At 41.4% G+C, this 20,488-nt stretch overlaps 2 protein-coding genes across 2 annotated transcripts in view; one reads left to right on the forward strand and one right to left on the reverse strand.

Moving 5' to 3' along the window:
• LOC139370061 (zinc finger protein 665-like) overlaps nucleotides 1-20,488 on the forward strand; it is a 166,186-nt gene that overhangs the window by 102,198 nt on the left and 43,500 nt on the right. The gene's annotated exons all lie outside the window — the stretch shown is intronic.
• On the reverse strand, nucleotides 1,550-11,493 carry LOC139369977 (gastrula zinc finger protein XlCGF57.1-like). Its single transcript, XM_071109260.1, has 4 exons — nucleotides 11,259-11,493; nucleotides 10,709-10,830; nucleotides 10,508-10,583; nucleotides 1,550-2,441 (listed from the first exon to the last, which is right to left on the reverse strand). The coding sequence occupies exons 1-4, from the start codon at nucleotides 11,491-11,493 to the stop codon at nucleotides 1,708-1,710; spliced, it is 1,167 nt and encodes a 388-aa protein (XP_070965361.1). The 3' UTR covers nucleotides 1,550-1,707.

Below are 20,488 nucleotides of genomic sequence, written 5' to 3' on the forward strand. Positions count from 1 at the left end.
TCTTCCATAGTGAGAACACTGCTGACTCAACATGGGCTTCCTGGTTATGAAAGAAAGTGTGATGGTCAATGGTAGCCACTCCCATTGTTTGAAGCAGTTGTGGTCTTTGTTGGCATGTATCCAGACCCCAGAATGGTAGTAGAAAGGAGCCTGTTCCCTGCATGCTTCCTCACAATCATTGGCTGCCTCAACCACACCCCCACCTGACTTCATTCCTACAGCCTTCATCTCCGTCCCTGGAGTCTCTTCACTGACTGATCTTCATTCCTACAGCCTTCATCTCCGTCCCTGGAGTCTCTTCACTGACTGATCTTCATTCCTACAGCCTTCATCTCCATCCCTGGAGTCTCTTCACTGTCTGATCTTCATTCCTACAGCCTTCATTACCGTCCCTGGAGTCTCTTCACTGTCTGATCTTCATTCCTACAGCCTTCATCTCCGTCCCTGGAGTCTCTTCACCGAGTAAGTATAGATAGTATAAGAAACCTGTCCCATTCTACTTGTCTATTATCTTTGTTTAGAAATAGTCATTTGTGTGACCTACTGATTTTCCCTACAATTTATTTATTTTTCAATGCCAACAGACAATTTGTTAGTTCGTTTGACATGGTGGGTTCTTTTTGTGTCAGTAAAAATGTAAAGTGAGAAATGGCGATGGAAACTCCTTTATGCGCAAATATTTATATAATAACCATCACATCTTAGTTAACTTGGAGTCACGTGATGAAATGTTGATTGTTCCTCCCACTACGATTTGGGAACCCATGCAGTTTATTAGGCTACAGATGAAATAAGTTATGAACTTCACAGGGTGGTGAAAGTGCACGTGATGAGCTTGGGCTGGCAGGGTAGCCTAGTGGTTAGAGAGTTGGACTAGTAACCGAAAGGTTGCAAGTTCATATCCCCGAGCTGACAAGGTACAAATCTGTCGTTCTGCAGTTAACCCACTGTTCCTAGACCAGTTAACCCACTGTTCCTAGACCAGTTAACCCACTGTTCCTAGACCAGTTAACCCACTGTTCCTAGACCAGTTAACCCACTGTTCCTAGACCAGTTAACCCACTGTTCCTAGACTAGTTAACCCACTGTTCCCAGGCCGTCATTGAAAATGTGAATTTGTTCTTGACCTTAAATAAAAATGCTCCTTTCCAATACATTTTGAGGGTCTTATTCTGGTGACATTTGACAAATAAAATAATAATCTCATCATTCGGGTAACAACGTTTATTCAACCAGTCGGAGGCTTGTAAAATGCCTGTTGTTATGGTGACATATTTGAAGGTCTTATTCTGATTATCAATGGTGCTGGAGGAATGACACACTCAGATAAACACACAATGTCAGACTTTAAAAAAGGACCATTTAAACACATGGAATCTGATCTACTCTGTATTCAAACTGACAGACTCCATATTCACTTCATGTTTTCTAATGAAAACATACAAATATATTTTAGAGTATGCTTTGTACAATTCAATTTCATTTGGTATAAACAATTAAACACATTCAACAATATAAGACAACGGGAGCACTGTGTATGTTCTCTGATGAATTTTAAGTCAATGTGATGTGAAATATCAGTTTACACAGTAGGATAAGTTATTTTTCTCTGTGTGGATCCTCACCTGCCTTATAAGTGACATTTGCAAGGCTTCTCCCATGGGTGTATTCTCTCGTGTCTTTTCAGGCTCCCTAAATGGTTAAAACTCATTCCACACAGGGAGCAATGGAAAGACTTCGGTGTGTGTCCACATGTCTTTTCAGGCTTCCTAACCTGGTAAACCTAGATCCACACTGAGAGCAGTGGTAAGGCTTATCCCCTGTGTGTATTTGCTCATGAGCTTTCATGTTTCCTAACATGCTAAAACTCTTTCCACACTGGGCGCAACGGTATGGCTTCTCCCCAGTGTGTATTCGCAGATGAGACTGCAGGTTTCCTAACATGCGAAAACTCTTTCCACAATGGGTGCAATGGTATGGCTTCTCCCCTGTGTGTAATCGTGCATGAGATTGCAGGTTTCCTAACGAGCCAAAACTCTTTCCACACTGGGCGCAACGGTATGGCTTCTCCCCTGTGTGTATTCGCTCATGAGTTATTAGGCCTCCTAACCTGTTAAAACTCTTTCCACAATGGGAGCAGTGGTAAGGCTTCTCCCCTGTGTGTATTCGGCCATGAACTTTCAGGCTTCCTTGCTGTCTAAAACCTTTTCCACAATGGGAGCAGTGGTAAGGCTTCTCCCCTGTGTGTATTCGGCCATGAGCTTTCAGGCTTCCTTGCTGTCTAAAACACTTTCCACACTGGGAGCAGTGGTAAGGCTTTTCCCCTGTGAGACTCTTCTCATGTCTTTTCAGGCTTCCTAACTTGGCAAAACTCTTTCCAATCTGGGAGCAGAGTCTTGCTGGTTTGGACGTCTCTGGTTCCTCCAAGTTTGGTTTTCCTCCTGCCAAAGACAGTGTTTATTTAAAGAGAGAACATAATTAAATCTCCACATGATAAAACTGCCTTGCTATGAGGTTTAATCCAAATCAGATCCCTCAATAACCGGAGGTCAGTTTTCAAACATTTCATCATTTAAAACAATCTTGGTGTGATTTTAAAACAAATGTTGTAGAGCTTCCTGGTAATATGTTTACTTACTTATTCATATTCTTAATTTTCTTTCTGTTTTAGAAGTCAGAACACAAACAACTAAACAGTTCTACGACACTCAAGACACAGACATCTCTGGATTCCTATCGAGCAGGTGGTTCTAAATATATAACCTTCATAGCTGTATGATACAGAATGCGACCTACACACTTCCTTAAACCTAAAATAAGTAATTTTGTCAAAAAACAATATTTTTTTTCATTGGAGACAAAGCACCTCTGTAACATCTCCCCGTTGTCTCAATGGTTTGACACATGATGTTGAAATGGCACATTTTTTTATTTAGATTAGATCATTTTGATTAATCACTAATGGAATGGTATTTTGGGTAAAATAAAAATAATGAAATATTTGGGGCAGACTTTTTAAAAAGGATTATTATATTTATATTTTTTACCCCCTTTTTTGCCCCAATTTTCGTCAATTGTCTCATCGCTACAACTCCCGTACGGACTCGGGAGAGGCGAACGTCATGCGTCCTCCGAAACACAACCGCAATGCATCTTGACACGATGCACAATTAACCCAGAAGCCAGACGCACTTATGTGTCGGAGGAAATACCTTACACCTGGCGACCGTGTCAGCGTGCATTAGCCCGGCCCGCCACAGGAGAGCACGATGGGACAAGGACATCCTGACCGGCCAAACCCTCCCCCAACCCGGACGACGCCGGACCAATTGGCTCTCCCGGTTGTGGTCGGCTGCGACACAGCTGGGTATCAAACCAGAATCTGTCGGCAAACGGTGACTACTTTGAAGATTCACTTAACCCTTTTTTGGTTACTATATGATTTCATATGTAATATTTTATAGCTTTGATGTCTTGTCACAACACAACTGATTGGCTCAAACGCATTAAGAAGGAAAGAAATTACACAAATTCCCAAGGCACATCTGTTAATTAATTGAAATGCATTCCAGGTGACTTCCTCATGAAGCTGGTTGAGAGAAGGCCAAGAGTGTGCAAGGCAAAGGGTGGCTACTTTGAATAATTTGTTTAACACTTTTGGTTACTGTATGATTCCATAAGTGTTATTTCATAGTTTTGATGTCTTCACTACTATTCTACAATGTAGAAAATAGTACAAATAAAGAAAAACCCTTGAATGAGTAGTTGTGTGTCCTAACTTTTGACTGGTAGTGTATATGGTCGATTCCGTGGGAAAGTCAACCTGAACATGTGTAACGGAGGTGAGAACGTGCCGTAAATTCACTTCACAGCTAGCTTGAAACGTCACAGATGGAGCTGTCCAACTGGTACCAGCTATTAAATCAAATCACATTTTATTGTTAACATACACATGGTTAGCAGATGTTAATGTGAGTGTAGCGAAATGCTTGTGCTTCTAGTTTCGACCAGTAGTAATAACAGTAATAACAGCAGTAATATCTAACAAGTCATCAGTAGTAATAACAGTAATAACAGCAGTAATATCAGTAATAACAGCAGTAATATCAGTAGTAACAGCAGTAATATCAGTAATAACAGCAGTAATATCAGTAATAACAGCAGTAATATCAGTAATAACAGCAGTAATAACAGTAATAACAGCAGTAATATCAGTAGTAACAGCAGTAGTAATAACAGTAATAACAGCAGTAATAACAGTAATAACAGCAGTAATATCAGTAGTAATAACAGTAATAACAGCAGTAATAACAGTAATAACAGCAGTAATAACAGTAATAACAGCAGTAATATCAGTAGTAATAACAGTAATAACAGTAGTAATAACAGTAATAACAGCAGTAATAACAGTAATAACAGCAGTAATAACAGTAATAACAGCAGTATCAGTAGTAATAACAGTAATAACAGTAGTAATAACAGTAATAACAGCAGTAATAACAGTAATAACAGCAGTAATAACAGTAATAACAGCAGTAATATCAGTAGTAATAACAGTAATAACAGCAGTAATAACAGTAATAACAGCAGTAATAACAGTAATAACAGCAGTAATATCAGTAGTAATAACAGTAATAACAGTAGTAATAACAGTAATAACAGCAGTAATAACAGTAATAACAGCAGTAATATCAGTAGTAACAGCAGTAATATCAGTAATAACAGCAGTAATTTCAGTAATAACAGCAGTAATATCTAACAAGTCATCTAACAATTTCACAACAACTACCGTTTACACAGTGTAAAGGAATGAATTAGAATATGTACATATAAATATATGGATGAATTAGAATATGTACATATAAATATATGGATGAGCGATGGCCGAACGGCACAGGCAAGATGCATTTTTTATTTATTTAACCAGGCAAGTCAGTTAAGAACACATTCTTATTTTCAATGACGGCCTGGGAACAGTGGGTTAACTGCCTGTTCAGGGGCAGAACGACAGATTTGTACCTTGTCAGCTCGGGGGTTTGAACTCGCAACCTTCCGGTTACTAGTCCAATGCTCTAACCACTAGAGCTACGCTGCCGCCACCTTGCAGTAGCAAGATGCAGTAGCTATTCCCTCTACAGTATATACATATGAGATGAGTAATGTAGGGTATGTAAACATTATATAAAGTGGCATTGTTTGAAGTGATACATTTATTACATCAACATTTTTTTATTATTAAAGTGACTAGAGATTTGAGTCAGTATGTTGGCAGCAGCCACTCAATGTTAGTGATGGCTGTTTAACAGTCTGATGGCCTTGAGATAGAAGCTGTTTTTCAGTCTCTCGGTCCCAGCTTTGATGCACCTGTACTGACCTCGCCTTCTGGATGATAGCGGGGTGAACAGGCAGTGGCTCGGGTGGTTGTTGAACTTGATGATCTTTTTGGCCTTCCTGTGACGTCGGGTGGTGTAGGTGAAGAAGCGCTGTTACGCCTTCTTCACCACTCTGTCTGTGTGGGTGGACCATTTCACTACTGTCCCATCGATGTGGATAGGGGGGTGCTCCCTCTGCTATTTCCTGAAGTCCACGATCATCTCCTTTGTTTTGTTGACGTTGAGTGAGGTCATTTTCCTGACACCACACTCCGAGGGCCCTCACCTCCTCGCTGTAGGCCAATTTGTCGTTGTTGGTAACCAAGCTTACCACTGTTGTGTCGTCTGCAAATTTGATGATTGAGTTGGAGGTGTGCATGGCCACGCAGTCATAGGTGAACAAGGAGTACAGGAGAGGGCTGGAGAACGCACTCTTGTGGGGCCCCAGTGTTGAGGATCAGCGGAGTGGAGATGTTGGTTCCTACCCTCACCACTTGGGGCGTCCCGTCAGAAAGTCCAGGACCCAGTTGCACAGGGCGGGGTCGAGACGCAGGGTCTCAGGCTTAATGACGAGTTCGGAGGGTACTATGGTGTTAAATGCTGAGCTGTAGTCGATTAACAGCATTCTTACATAGGTATTCCTCTTGTCCAGATGGCATAGTGCAGTATGGTGGCGATTGCGTCGTCTGTGGATCTATTGGGGCTTTAAGCAAATTGGAGTGGGTCTAGGGTGTCAGGTAGGGTGGAGGTGATACGATCCTTGACTAGGCTCTCAAAGCACTTCATGATGACGGAAGTGAGTGCTACAGAGCGGTAGTCATTTAGCTCAATTACCTTAGCTTTCTTGGGAACAGGAGCAATGGTGGCCCTCTTGAAGCATGTAGGAACAGCAGACTGGAATAGGGATTGATTGAATATGTCCGTAAACACACCAGCTGGTCTGCGCATGCTCTGAGGACGCGGCTAGGGATGCTCTCTGGGCCGGCAGCCTTGCGAGGGTTAACACGTTTAAATGTTTTACTCACGTTGCCTGCGGTGAAGGAGAGCCCGCAGGTTTTGGTAGCAGGCCGTGTCGGTGGCACTGTATTGTCCTCAAAGCGAACAAAGAAGTTGTTTCGTTTGTCTGGGATCAAGACATCGGGGTCCGCAACGGGGCTGGTTTTCTTTTTGTAGTCCGTGATTCACTGTAGACCCTGCCACATACGTCTTGTGTCTGAGCCGTTGAATTGCGACTCTAATTTGTCTCTAAACTGACGCTTAGCTTGTTTGATTGTGTTGCGGAGGGAATAGCTACACTGTTTGTTTCCGGTGGTTTGCGCTTTCAGTTTTGCGTGAATTCTGCCATCAATCCACGGTTTCTGGTTGGGGAAGGTTTTAATAATCGCCGTGGGTAAAACATCACCAATGCACTTGCTAATAAACTCACTTGCCGAATCAGCATATACATCAATGTTACTGTTTGACGCTATCCGGAACATATCCCAGTCCACGTGATCGAAGAATCTTGAAGCGTGGAATCAGATTGGTTGGACCAGCGTTGAACAGACATGAGCACGGGCGTATCCTGTTTTTAGTTTCTGTCTATAGGCTGGGAGCAACAAAATGGAGTCGTGGTCAGATTTGCCGAAAGGAGGATGGGGCTTAGTATGCGTCGTGGAAGTTAGAGTAACAATGATCCAGGATTTTGCCAGCCCAGGTCACGAATTCGATATGCTGTTTTCAGATTAGCCTTGTTAAAATCCTCAGCTACAATAAATGGAGCCTCGGGATGTGGTTTCCAGTTTACATAGAGTCCAATGAAGTTCGTTCAGGGCCGTCGAGGTGTCTGCTTGGGGGGATATACATGGCTGTGATTATAATTGAAGAGAATTCTCTTGGTAGATAACGCGATCGGCATTTGATTGTACGGAATTGTAGATCAGGTGAACAAAAGGACTTGACTTCCTGTATGTCGTTATGATGACACCACGTCTCGTTAATCATAAGGCATACACCCCCGCCCTTCTTCTTACCAGAGAGATGTTTGTTACTGTCGGCGCGATGCGTGAAGAAACCAGGTGGTTGTACCGACTGATAACGTATCCCGAGTGAGCCATGTTTCCGTGAAACTGAGAATGTTAGCTTGAAAAGTCACAGATGGAGAGATCCAGGGACACTCGAGGAAGCTAAACTGTTAGCACCACACTGACGTCATTTACACATGAACAAATAGTTAGTAATTTCCAAATTAAACCATGTTCTTTAAGGTCTATATATATATATATTAAACAATGTTCTTTAAGGTCTATATAGTATATATATATATATATATATATATATATATATATATATATATATATATATATATATATATATATTAAACCACGTTCTTTAAGGTCTATATAGTATATATATATATATTAAACCACGTTCTTTAAGGTCTATATAGTATATATATATATATATATATATATATATATATATATATATATAAACCATGTTCTTTAAGGTCTATATAGTATATATATATATATATATATATATATTAATATTATATATATATATATACCATGTTCTTTAAGTTCTATATAGTATATATATTAAACCATGTTCTTTAAGGTCTATATAGTATATATATTAAACCATGTTCTTTAAGGTCTATTTGTTGGAGTTCAGGCTTCATTTCACATGTTAAATTAGGAAATGGAATACATTTGATCCATTACAGAGACGAAGAACAAGTCTCACAAAAATTGCTTTTCATTTAATCATATTTCATAGCTTTAAGAAAAGGTTTAGAGAGCTTGTTTTAAATACATATTTGCCATCTTTAACAAGTTCTGTAGATCGGACGTTAATGAAGCAATACAGACCACATTGAAGTGTCTGGAGTTTAGTTCTAGAGTCTTGTAAAGATATGGGGTGGGGTTGACTGAGACAGGCAATGTAACATCCATCATGTTTTTAGGAACAGTTTATGTAAAACATGCATCTCTAGAGCTAACTTTCATCAAGGTTTAATATGGTCAATTGGTTTCTCTCTAAAGCTAACAGTCTAGCTTCATGTCAACTAACAGAACTCTGCTAGTTGTCATGGTAACAGATACCAGTGGGAAGATCTATTTTTAAAAAAAAAAACGTATTTATTTCACCATTATTTAACCAGGTAGGCAAGTTGAGAACACCTTTATTTAACCAGGTAGGCTAGTTGAGAACACCTTTATTTAACCAGGTAGGCTAGTTGACAACAAGTTCTCATTTACAACTGCGACCTGGCCAAGATAAAGCAGTGCAGTTCGACACATACAAACAGAGTTACACATGGAGTAAAACAAACATACAGTCAATAATACAGTAGAAACAAGTCTATATACGAAGTGAGCAAATGAGGTGAGAAGGGAGGTAAAGGCAAAAAAAGGCCATGGTGGCAAAGTAAATACAATATAGCAAGTAAAAACACTGGAATGGTTGATGTGCAGTGGAAGAATGTGCCAAAGTAGAAATAATGGGATGCAAAGGAGCAAAATAAATAAATATACAATAGGGGGAGAGGTAGTTGTTTGGGCTAAATTATAGATGGGCTATGTACAGGTGCAGTAATCTGTGAGCTGCTCTGACAGCTGGTGCTTAAAGCTAGTGAGGGAGATATGTGTTTCCAGTTTCAGAGATTTATGTAGTTCGTTCCAGTCATTGGCAGCAGAGAACTGGAAGGAGAGGCGGCCAAAGGAAGAATTGATTTTGGGGGTGACCATAGAGATATACCTGCTGGATCGCGTGCTACAGGTGGGTGCTGCTATGGTGACAAGCGAGCTGAGATAAGGGGGGACTTTACCTAGCAGGGTCTTATAGATGACCTGGAGCCAGTGGGTTTGGCGACGAGTATGAAGCGAGGGCCAGCCAATGAGAGCGTACAGGTCGCAGTGATGGGTAGTATATGGGGCTTTGGTGACAAAACGGATGGCACTGTGATAGACTGCATCGAATTTATTGAGTAGGGTATTGGAGGCTATTTTGTAAATGACATCGCCGAAGTCGAGTATCGGTAGGATGGTCAGTTTTACAAGGGTATGTTTGGCAGCATGAGTGAAGGATGATTTGTTGCGAAATAGGAAACCAATTCTAGATTTAACTTTGGATTGGCAATGTTTGATATGAGTCTAGAAGGAGAGTTTACAGCCTAACCAGACACCTAGGTTATTTATAGTTGTCCACATATTCTAAATCAGAACCATCCAGAGTAGTGATGTTGGACGGGCGGGCAGGTTCAGGCAGTGATCGTTTGAAGAGCATGCATTTAGTTTTACTTGTATTTAAGAGCAATTGGAGGCCACGGAAGGAGAGTTGTATGGCATTGAAGCTCGTCTGGAGGGTTGTTAACACAGTGTCCAAAGAAGGACCAGAAGTATACAGAATGGTGTCGTCTGCGTAGAGGTGGATCAGAGACTCACCAGCAGCAAGAGCGACATCATTGATGTATACAGAGAAGAGAGTCGGACCAAGAATTGAACCCTGTGGCACCCCCATAGAGACTGCCAGAGGCCCGAACAAAAGGCCCTCCGATTTGACACACTGAACTCTATCAGAGAAGTAGTTGGTGAACCAGACGAGGCAATCATTTGAGAAACCAAGGCTGTTGAGTCTGCAGATGAGGATGTGGTGATTGACAGAGTCGAAAGCCTTGGCCAGGTCAATGAATACGGCTGCACAGTAATGTTTCTTATCGATGGCGGTTAAGATATCATTTAGGACCTTGAGCGTGGCTGAGGTGAACCCATGACCAGCTCTGAAACCAGATTGCATAGCGGAGAAGGTACGGTGGGATTCGAAATGGTCGGCAATCCGTTTGTTGACTTGGCTTTCGAAGACCCTAGAAAGGCAGGGTAGGATAGATATAGGTCTGTAGCAGTTTGGGTCAAGAGTGTCCCCCCCTTTGAAGAGGGGGATGACCGCAGCTGCTTTCCAATCTTTGGGAATCTCAGACGACACGAAAGAGAGGTTGAACAGGCTAGTAATCATTTTATTTGTTGAAACTGAACTACAGCACTTACTTTGATGAGTCAAATCTGATCCGTTCATCTCTTCTCCTCCTCTCACAGTTCCACTCAACCCCGTTGTTTTCCTGCAGTCCACCAGCAGCACAGACAACCTCTTCATACCCAGCAGTAAGGTGCTACTGGGAGAGGCACGACACTGGGACTCCGGGAGGGAGGAGGGGGGCAGGCTAGCGTTGTCCTGGTAACCATAAAGAGGGGACACAGACACATATCATTATGGATGCTGATGTCACTGTTGTCATAAACTGCTTTACAGAAACCCAGACCCAGATAGAGCAAGCTGTATGCTAGACCAGACCGTACCATCTGGTGTACCATCTGCTGTACCATCTGGTGTTCTGATCTGGAGAGACTCTTCTCTGCCTCGTCAGCATCAGGATGTTGTTGAGGCTCCCCAGAGGATCCACCATAGTCATGTCTCTCTCCTGTGTGAACGAGAACATCAAACAGATGGTAAACTTATGATCTACTATTACAATCACAGAGTCTTACAAGAGAGATGAATATGTCTAAAAAGGGCCTAAAATGGCCACTTTCATCATGATTTTATAAAATATTGTTTACGGGTTCATTTTCTGTTAGATATTTTAAGTAAAAATGATGCACCAGTATTGAATTTTAAAATCATGTTATATTAGATAAAGTGCACTTTAATATAGACCACGTGGAGAATTCAATACATCTAATTACAAGTTCCCAGAATATATGTACCAATGGCAGATCGACCCTTAAACAATTCCAACAGTACTGAACAACATATTCAAGTGTTGAACTTCAGTAGAATGCCCCTTTAAAACACCACATTAGTTCAACAACGGCATAGTTTGTGTCCCGTTATTAAGACAGTACTCACTGGTGGTAATCAGTTCTTCAGTCTCCTCCTCCTCCTTTTTCACTCCCAAGACGTCTTCCTCTTTAATTGAGATAGCCTCCTCATCCTCTTCTTTCAATACATTCTCATCTTCCTCCTTTATGATTCTGAAAGCTTCTACCTCTTCCACTCTGACAACCTCTTTCCCATCTTCCTCTTTCAGTGTAATATCATCCTCTTCTTTCACTGTGATAGCCTCCTCTTCCTCTCTTTTCATTCTGAAAGCTTATTTCTCTAATTTCACCAGTTTCTTTCTCCGTCTTGCTTAATGAGTTTATGCTCCGGGAGATTAGCCTAATGCTGTATCAATGTTGCTAATTTCGCAAATTACGTTGAAATGAGCTAGTAGATAGGTAAACAGAATTATGTTCAAAACACGAAGAGTAATATACACAAAATTGGTCTAAAACGCTTCAATGATTCTGTTTCGTTTGCTAGCACATCACCGCGTTAGTTAAATCAATAGCCTTTTGTCGCTGTTGAAGAGGCTTCATATCCGTCCACTACTCCGTCCACATTATACGTCACGCAAGCAGCATCACCTGAAAAACTAACTTCGCCATCTGCTGACTGGAGTGGGTAACGCAGACTGGAATCTCCATTACTATGTTTATTCTGGCAAACAATGTCATAAGAAGTAATAAAAAAAACAAACAGATGTTATGTTTTCTCTTACTTCTTACAGCCAATACTTTCCTCCAGGATTGACCTGCCCATTAGGTAGGATTAGGTGACAGGTTGAAGAGGGTGGCATATTCAGAGCTAAATGGACCAAGGCTCATCACTAACAACACATAATAACACCTCACATAATGCTGCTCAAATACAATGAACACTTCTCTCACCCAGTGGCATATGGGCTATTGAGGTGAGTGTTGCTGTTGCCACATGAAGCAGTGCCCACTTTGTTTAAGGACAGATAGGACGTGGACAGACAGGGCTCTACCTGTGTAGAGCACATGCCCCTTTGCTCTTACAGTCTCTGAAGTGCCCTTTTGGGTGATGGTATAATTTGTATTCTTTTTTGGTCATAGTTATTCTTAACCCACTGCCTGCAAGTCCTTGTTAAATTCACCTCAGTGATTTGTATTTTATTTAACTTTCTGAAGAGGAAACAGCCAGGAAATACCCCTGTCTGAGTGCATTTATCTACCACTATGTGTAGCTGTTAGCGATGATGCTAATGATCCACTATGTGTAGCTGTTAGCGATGATGCTAATGATCCACTATGTGTAGCTGTTAGCGATGATGCTAATGATCCACTATGTGTAGCTATTAGCGATGATGGTAATGATCCACTATGTGTAGCTATTAGCTATGATGCTAATGATCCACTATGTGTAGCTATTAGCGATGATGCTAATGATCCACTATGTGTAGCTGTTAGCGATGATGCTAATGATCCACTAGTGTAGTTATTAGTAATGATGCTAATGATCCACTATGTGTAGCTATTAGCGATGATGCTAATGATCCACTATGTGTAGCTATTAGCTATGATGCTAATGATCCACTATGTGTAGCTATTAGCGATGATGCTAATGATCCACTATGTGTAGCTGTTAGCGATGATGCTAATGATCCACTAGTGTAGCTGTTAGCGATGATGCTAATGATCCACTATGTGTAGCTATTAGCGATGATGCTAATGATCCACTATGTGTAGCTGTTAGCGATGATGCTAATGATCCACTATGTGTAGCTATTAGCGATGATGCTAATGATCCACTATGTGTAGCTATTAGCGATGATGCTAATGATCCACTATGTGTAGCTATTAGCGATGATGCAAATGATCCACTATGTGTAGCTGTTAGCGATGATGCTAATGATCCACTATGTGTAGCTATTAGCGATGATGCAAATGATCCACTATGTGTAGCTGTTAGCGATGTTGCTAATGATCCACTATGTGTAGCTATTAGCGATGATGCTAATGATCCACTATGTGTAGCTATTAGCTATGATGCAAATGACAACCATCTTCTGGTTGATGGAAAAGATTCCCCAAAACCTGGCAGAATGATAGCATTAATCCAGTTGTGATTTGTACAGAAAACTCTTCAATCACATGTGTGCTACAGAGACACCACTGACCAAGCAAGGCTCTTGTGTGCTACAGAGACACCACTAACCAAGCAAGGCTATGGTGGTGCTACAGAGACACCACTAACCAAGCAAGGCTCTTGCTGGTGCTACAGAGACACCACTAACCAAGCAAGGCTCTTGCTGGTGCTACAGAGACACCACTAACCAAGCAAGGCTCTTGCTGGTGCTACAGAGACACCACTAACCAAGCAAGGCTATGGTGGTGCTACAGAGACACCACTAACCAAGCAAGGCTCTTGTGTGCTACAGAGACACCACTAATCAAGCAAGGCTCTTGCTGTTGCTACAGAGACACCACTAACCAAGCAAGGCTCTTGCTGGTGCCACTTGAATTAAACGGTTTCTACATCCCAAAATACAATGTTCAGATTTTCCTCAGACTTCAAAAAGGGTCTCCTGATGTGGTTCCAGTATTGTTGTGGACTTAGAGTTGGATATAGTCATGGTAGGATACATGATAGTGACAACACATGGAGTAGGGTTGGATATAGTGGCAACACATGGAGTTGGGTTGGATATAGTCATGGTAGGATACATGATAGTGACAACACATGGAGTAGTGGTTGATATAGTCATGGTAGGATACATGATAGTGACAACACATGGAGTAGTGGTTGATATAGTCATGGTAGGATACATGATAGTGACAACACATGGAGTAGTGGTTGATATAGTCATGGTAGGATACATGATAGTGACAACACATGGAGTAGTGGTTGATATAGTCATGGTAGGATACATGATAGTGACAACACATGGAGTTGGGTTGGATATAGTCATGGTAAGATACATGATAGTGGCAACACATGGAGATGGGTTGGATATAGTCATGGTAGGATACATGATAGAGGCAACACATGGAGGTGGGTTGGATATAGTGGCAACACATGGAGCTGGGTTGGAAATAGTCATGGTAGGATACATGATAGTGGCAACACATGGAGTTGGGTTGGATATAGTCATGGTAGGATACATGATAGAGGCAACACATGGAGTTGGGTTGGATATAGTGGCAACACATGGAGCTGGGTTGGAAATAGTCATGGTAGGATACATGATAGTGACAACACATGGAGTTGGGTTGGATATAGTCATGGTAGGATGCATGATAGTGACAACACATGGAGTTGGGTTGGATATAGTCATGGTAGGATACATGATAGAGGCAACACATGGAGTTGGGTTGGATATAGTGGCAACACATGGAGCTGGGTTGGAAATAGTCATGGTAGGATACATGATAGAGGCAACACATGGAGTTGGGTTGGATATAGTGGCAACACATGGAGCTGGGTTGGAAATAGTCATGGTAGGATACATGATAGTGGCAACACATGGAGTTGGGTTGGATATAGTCATGGTAGGATACATGATAGAGGCAACACATGGAGTTGGGTTGGATATAGTGGCAACACATGGAGCTGGGTTGGAAATAGTCATGGTAGGATACATGATAGAGACAACACATGGAGCTGGGTTGGATAAAGTCATGGTAGGATACATGATAGAGACAACACATGGAGCTGGGTTGGATATAGTCATGGTAGGATACATGATAGTGACAACACATGGAGTTGGGTTGGATATAGTCATGGTAAGATACATGATAGTGGCAACATATGGAGTTGGGTGGATATAGTCATGGTAGGATGCATGATAGTGGCAACACATGGAGGTGGGTTGGATATAGTCATGGTAGGATACATGATAGTGACAACACATGGAGTTGGGTTGGATATAGTCATGGTAGGATACATGATAGTGGCAACACATGGAGTTGGGTTGGATATAGTCATGGTAGGATACATGATAGAGGCAACACATGGAGTTGGGTTGGATATAGTGGCAACACATGGAGCTGGGTTGGAAATAGTCATGGTAGGATACATGATAGTGACAACACATGGAGTTGGGTTGGATATAGTCATGGTAGGATGCATGATAGTGACAACACATGGAGTTGGGTTGGATATAGTCATGGTAGGATACATGATAGAGGCAACACATGGAGTTGGGTTGGATATAGTGGCAACACATGGAGCTGGGTTGGATATAGTCATGGTAGGATACATGATAGTGACAACACATGGAGTTGGGTTGGATATAGTCATGGTAGGATGCATGATAGTGACAACACATGGAGTTGGGTTGGATATAGTCATGGTAGGATACATGATAGAGGCAACACATGGAGTTGGGTTGGATATAGTGGCAACACATGGAGCTGGGTTGGAAATAGTCATGGTAGGATACATGATAGAGGCAACACATGGAGTTGGGTTGGATATAGTGGCAACACATGGAGCTGGGTTGGAAATAGTCATGGTAGGATACATGATAGTGGCAACACATGGAGTTGGGTTGGATATAGTCATGGAAGGATACATGATAGAGGCAACACATGGAGTTGGGTTGGATATAGTGGCAACACATGGAGCTGGGTTGGAAATAGTCATGGTAGGATACATGATAGAGACAACACATGGAGCTGGGTTGGATAAAGTCATGGTAGGATACATGATAGAGACAACACATGGAGCTGGGTTGGATATAGTCATGGTAGGATACATGATAGTGACAACACATGGAGTTGGGTTGGATATAGTCATGGTAAGATACATGATAGTGGCAACATATGGAGTTGGGTGGATATAGTCATGGTAGGATGCATGATAGTGGCAACACATGGAGGTGGGTTGGATATAGTCATGGTAGGATACATGATAGTGACAACACATGGAGTTGGGTTGGATATAGTCATGGTAGGATGCATGATAGTGACAACACATGGAGTTGGGTTGGATATAGTCATGGTAGGATACATGATAGTGGCAACACATGGATATAGTCATGATAGGATACATGATAGCGGCAACACATGGATATAGTCATGGTAGGCTATACTATTCTATTTTAACTGCAATTGTGTTGGTCATTGTTACCAAGTGCAGCATTTATTCCAGTTGAAATAGTCAAAATACTTTACTCAACATTGGAGCTGTTTGTTGTTGACCACAAAGGGTCAGAGTTCAGCCCTGGACAAGAGTTACACACATATTAATGTTGTCTATATTAAGGGTGTCTATATTAATGTTGTCTATATTAAGGGTGTCTATATTAAGTGTGTCTATATTAAGGGTGTCTATATTAAGGGTGTCTATATTAATGTTGTCTATATTAAGGGTGTCTATATTAAGGGTGTCTATATTAAGGGTGTCTATATTAATGTTGTCTATATTGAGGGTGTCTATATTGAGGGTGTCTATATTGAGGGTGTCTATATTGAGGGTGTCTATATTAAGGGTGTCTATATTAATGTTGTCTATATTAAGGGTGTCTATATTAATGTTGTCTATATTGAGGGTGTCTATATTGAGGGTGTTTATATTAATGTTGTCTATATTAATGTTGTCTATATTAATGTTGTCTATATTAAGTGTGTCTATATTAAGGGTGTCTATATTAATGTTGTCTATATTAAGGGTGTCTACATTAATGTTGTCTATATTAAGGGTGTCTATATTAAGGGTGTCTATATTAAGGGTGTCTATATTAATGTTGTCTATATTAAGGGTGTCTATATTAATGTTGTCTATATTAAGGGTGTCTATATTAATGTTGTCTATATTAAGGGTGTCTATATTAAGTGTGTCTATATTAAGGGTGTCTATATTAATGTTGTCTATATTAAGGGTGTCTATATTAAGGGTGTCTATATTAAGGGTGTCTATATTGAGGGTGTCTATATTGAGGGTGTCTATATTAAGAGTGTCTATATTAATGTTGTCTATATTAAGGGTGTCTATATTAATGTTGTCTATATTGAGGGTGTCTATATTGAGGGTGTTTATATTAATGTTGTCTATATTAATGTTGTCTATATTAATGTTGTCTATATTAAGGGTGTCTATATTAATGTTGTCTATATTAAGGGTGTCTATATTAAGGGTGTCTATATTAATGTTGTCTATATTAAGGGTGTCTATATTAAGGGTGTCTATAGGGAACTGTTGGACGTCATCTTACATAAATCATGCAGAGAAGTAGTCACTAGATGGAGGAGGATCTGTTTAACAGTCTATTCAGTAGAAAGAGATGTAGTCACTAGATGGAGGAGGATCTGATTAACAGTCTATTCAGTAGAAAGAGATGTAGTCACTAGATGGAGGATCTGATTAACAGTCTATTCAGTAGAAAGATATGTAGTCACTAGATGGAGGAGGATCTGATTAACAGTCTATTCAGTAGAAAGAGATGTAGTCACTAGATGGAGGATCTGATTAACAGTCTATTCAGTAGAAAGATATGTAGTCACTAGATGAAGGATCTGATTAACAGTCTATTCAGTAGAAAGAGATGTAGTCACTAGATGGAGGAGGATCTGATTAACAGTCTATTCAGTAGAAAGAGATGGAGTCACTAGATGGAGGATCTGATTAACAGTCTATTCAGTAGAAAGAGATGTAGTCACTAGATGGAGGAGGATCTGATTAACAGTCTATTCAGTAGAAAGAGATGTAGTCACTAGATGGAGGATCTGATTAACAGTCTATTCAGTAGAAAGATATGTAGTCACTAGATGGAGGAGGATCTGATTAACAGTATATTCAGTAGAAAGAGATGTAGTCACTAGATGGAGGAGGCTCTGATTAACAGTCTATTCAGTAGAAAGAGATGGAGTCACTAGATGGAGGATCTGATTAACAGTCTATTCAGTAGAAAGAGATGTAGTCACTAGATGGAGGATCTGATTAACAGTCTATTCAGTAGAAAGATATGTAGTCACTAGATGGAGGAGGAGCTGATTAACAGTCTATTCAGTAGAAAGATATGTAGTCACTAGATGGAGGAGGATCTGATTAACAGTATATTCAGTAGAAAGAGATGTAGTCACTAGATGGAGGAGGCTCTGATTAACAGTCTATTCAGTAGAAAGAGATGGAGTCACTAGATGGAGGATCTGATTAACAGTCTATTCAGTAGAAAGAGATGTAGTCACTAGATGGAGGAGGATCTGATTAACAGTCTATTCAGTAGAAAGAGATGTAGTCACTAGATGGAGGAGGATCTGATTAACAGTCTATTCAGTAGAAAGAGATGTAGTCACTAGATGGAGGATCTGATTAACAGTCTATTCAGTAGAAAGAGATGTAGTCACTAGATGGAGGATCTGATTAACAGTCTATTCAGTAGAAAGAGATGTAGTCACTAGATGGAGGATCTGATTAACAGTCTATTCAGTAGAAAGAGAAGTCACTAGATGGAGGAGGATCTGATTAACAGTCTATTCAGTAGAAAGAGAAGTCACTAGATGGAGGATCTGATTAACAGTCTATTCAGTAGAAAGAGATGTAGTCACTAGATGGAGGATCTGATTAACAGTCTATTCACTAGAAAGAGAAGTCACTAGATGGAGGATCTGATTAACAGTCTATTCAGTAGAAAGAGATGTACAGTGCCTTGCGAAAGTATTCGGCCCCCTTGAACTTTGCGACCTTTTGCCACATTTCAGGCTTCAAACATAAAGATATAAAACTGTATTTTTTTGTGAAGAATCAACAACAAGTGGGACACAATCATGAAGTGGAACGACATTTATTGGATATTTCAAACTTTTTTAACAAATCAAATACAGTTTTATATCTTTATATTTGAAGCCTGAAATGTGGCAAAAGGTCGCAAAGTTCAAGGGGGCCGAATACTTTCGCAAGGCACTGTAGTCACTAGATGGAGAATCTGATTAACAGTCTATTCAGTAGAAAGAGATGTAGTCACTAGATGGAGGATCTGACTAACAGTCTATTCAGTAGAAAGAGATGTAGTCACTAGATGAAGGATCTGATTGGGTGATCATCGTTGAGACTTTATTGGTTAGATGTATTGCGGTAATTAAAATGAATGTACTCCCCCCAGCTGTTATGTCCCTTGCAGATGATCTCCCATCATATCACTGAGAAGTTCTTTAAAACAGAGCAATGTCACTATTTATTTGGTACAACAAGCAACCTAAAATTAAATTAGAAAAACTGCCAATCAAAAATGGGGTCTTGGCTGTACCTGTCTGTACCTGGCTGTACCTGTCTGTACCTAGCTGTACCTGGCTGTACCTAGCTGTACCTGGCTGTACCTGTCTGTACCTAGCTGTACCTAGCTGTACCTGGCTGTACCTAGCTGTACCTGGCTGTACCTGTCTGTACCTAGCTGTACCTAGCTGTACCTGGCTGTACCTGTCTGTACCTAGCTGTACCCGGCTGTACCTAGCTGTACCTGTCTGTACCTAGCTGTACCTGGCTGTACCTGGCTGTACCTGGCTGTACCTAGCTGTACCTGGCTGTACCTGGCTGTACCTAGCTGTACCTAGCTGTACCTAGCTGTACCTGGCTGTACCTGGCTGTACCTGTCTGTACCTGGCTGTACCTGGCTGTACCTAGCTGTACCTGGCTGTACCTAGCTGTACCTGGCTGTACCTGGCTGTACCTAGCTGTACCTAGCTGTACCTAGCTGTACCTGGCTGTACCTGTCTGTACCTGGCTGTACCTAGCTGTACCTGGCTGTACCTAGCTGTACCTAGCTGTACCTGGCTGTACCTGGCTGTACCTGGCTGTACCTAGATGTACCTGGCTGTACCTGTCTGTACCTGGCTGTACCTAGCTGTACCTGGCTGTACCTGGCTGTACCTAGCTGTACCTGTCTGTACCTAGCTGTACCTGGCTGTACCTGGCTGTACCTGGCTGTACCTGGCTGTACCTAGCTGTACCTGTCTGTACCTAGCTGTACCTAGCTGTACCTGGCTGTACCTGGCTGTACCTGGCTGTACCTAGCTGTACCTGTCTGTACCTAGCTGTACCTGGCTGTACCTGGCTGTACCTAGCTGTACCTGGCTGTACCTGGCTGTACCTGGCTGTACCTAGCTGTACCTGTCTGTACCTGGCTGTACCTAGCTGTACCTGGCTGTACCTGGCTGTACCTAGCTGTACCTGGCTGTACCTGGCTGTACCTGGCTGTACCTAGCTGTACCTGGCTGTACCTAGCTGTACCTGGCTGTACCTGGCTGTACCTAGCTGTACCTGGTTGTACCTAGCTGTACCTGGCTGTACCTAGC

This window comes from Oncorhynchus clarkii, chromosome 17, assembly GCF_045791955.1.
Source record: "Oncorhynchus clarkii lewisi isolate Uvic-CL-2024 chromosome 17, UVic_Ocla_1.0, whole genome shotgun sequence".
Lineage (NCBI taxonomy): Eukaryota > Metazoa > Chordata > Actinopteri > Salmoniformes > Salmonidae > Oncorhynchus > Oncorhynchus clarkii.

What these genes read in the sequence shown, in the direction of transcription:
- LOC139369977 (XM_071109260.1), bottom strand. Translation starts at nt 11,493, where the DNA reads ATGAAAAGAGAGGAAGAGGAGGCTATCACAGTGAAAGAAGAGGATGAT. An exon ending in AGCAGATGGTACACCAGATG is followed by an intron (nt 10,584 to 10,708) that starts GTACGGTCTGGT and finishes TATGGTTACCAG; the next exon opens with GACAACGCTAGCCTGCCCCC. An exon ending in CAGTAGCACCTTACTGCTGG is followed by an intron (nt 2,442 to 10,507) that starts GTATGAAGAGGT and finishes TGTCTTTGGCAG; the next exon opens with GAGGAAAACCAAACTTGGAG.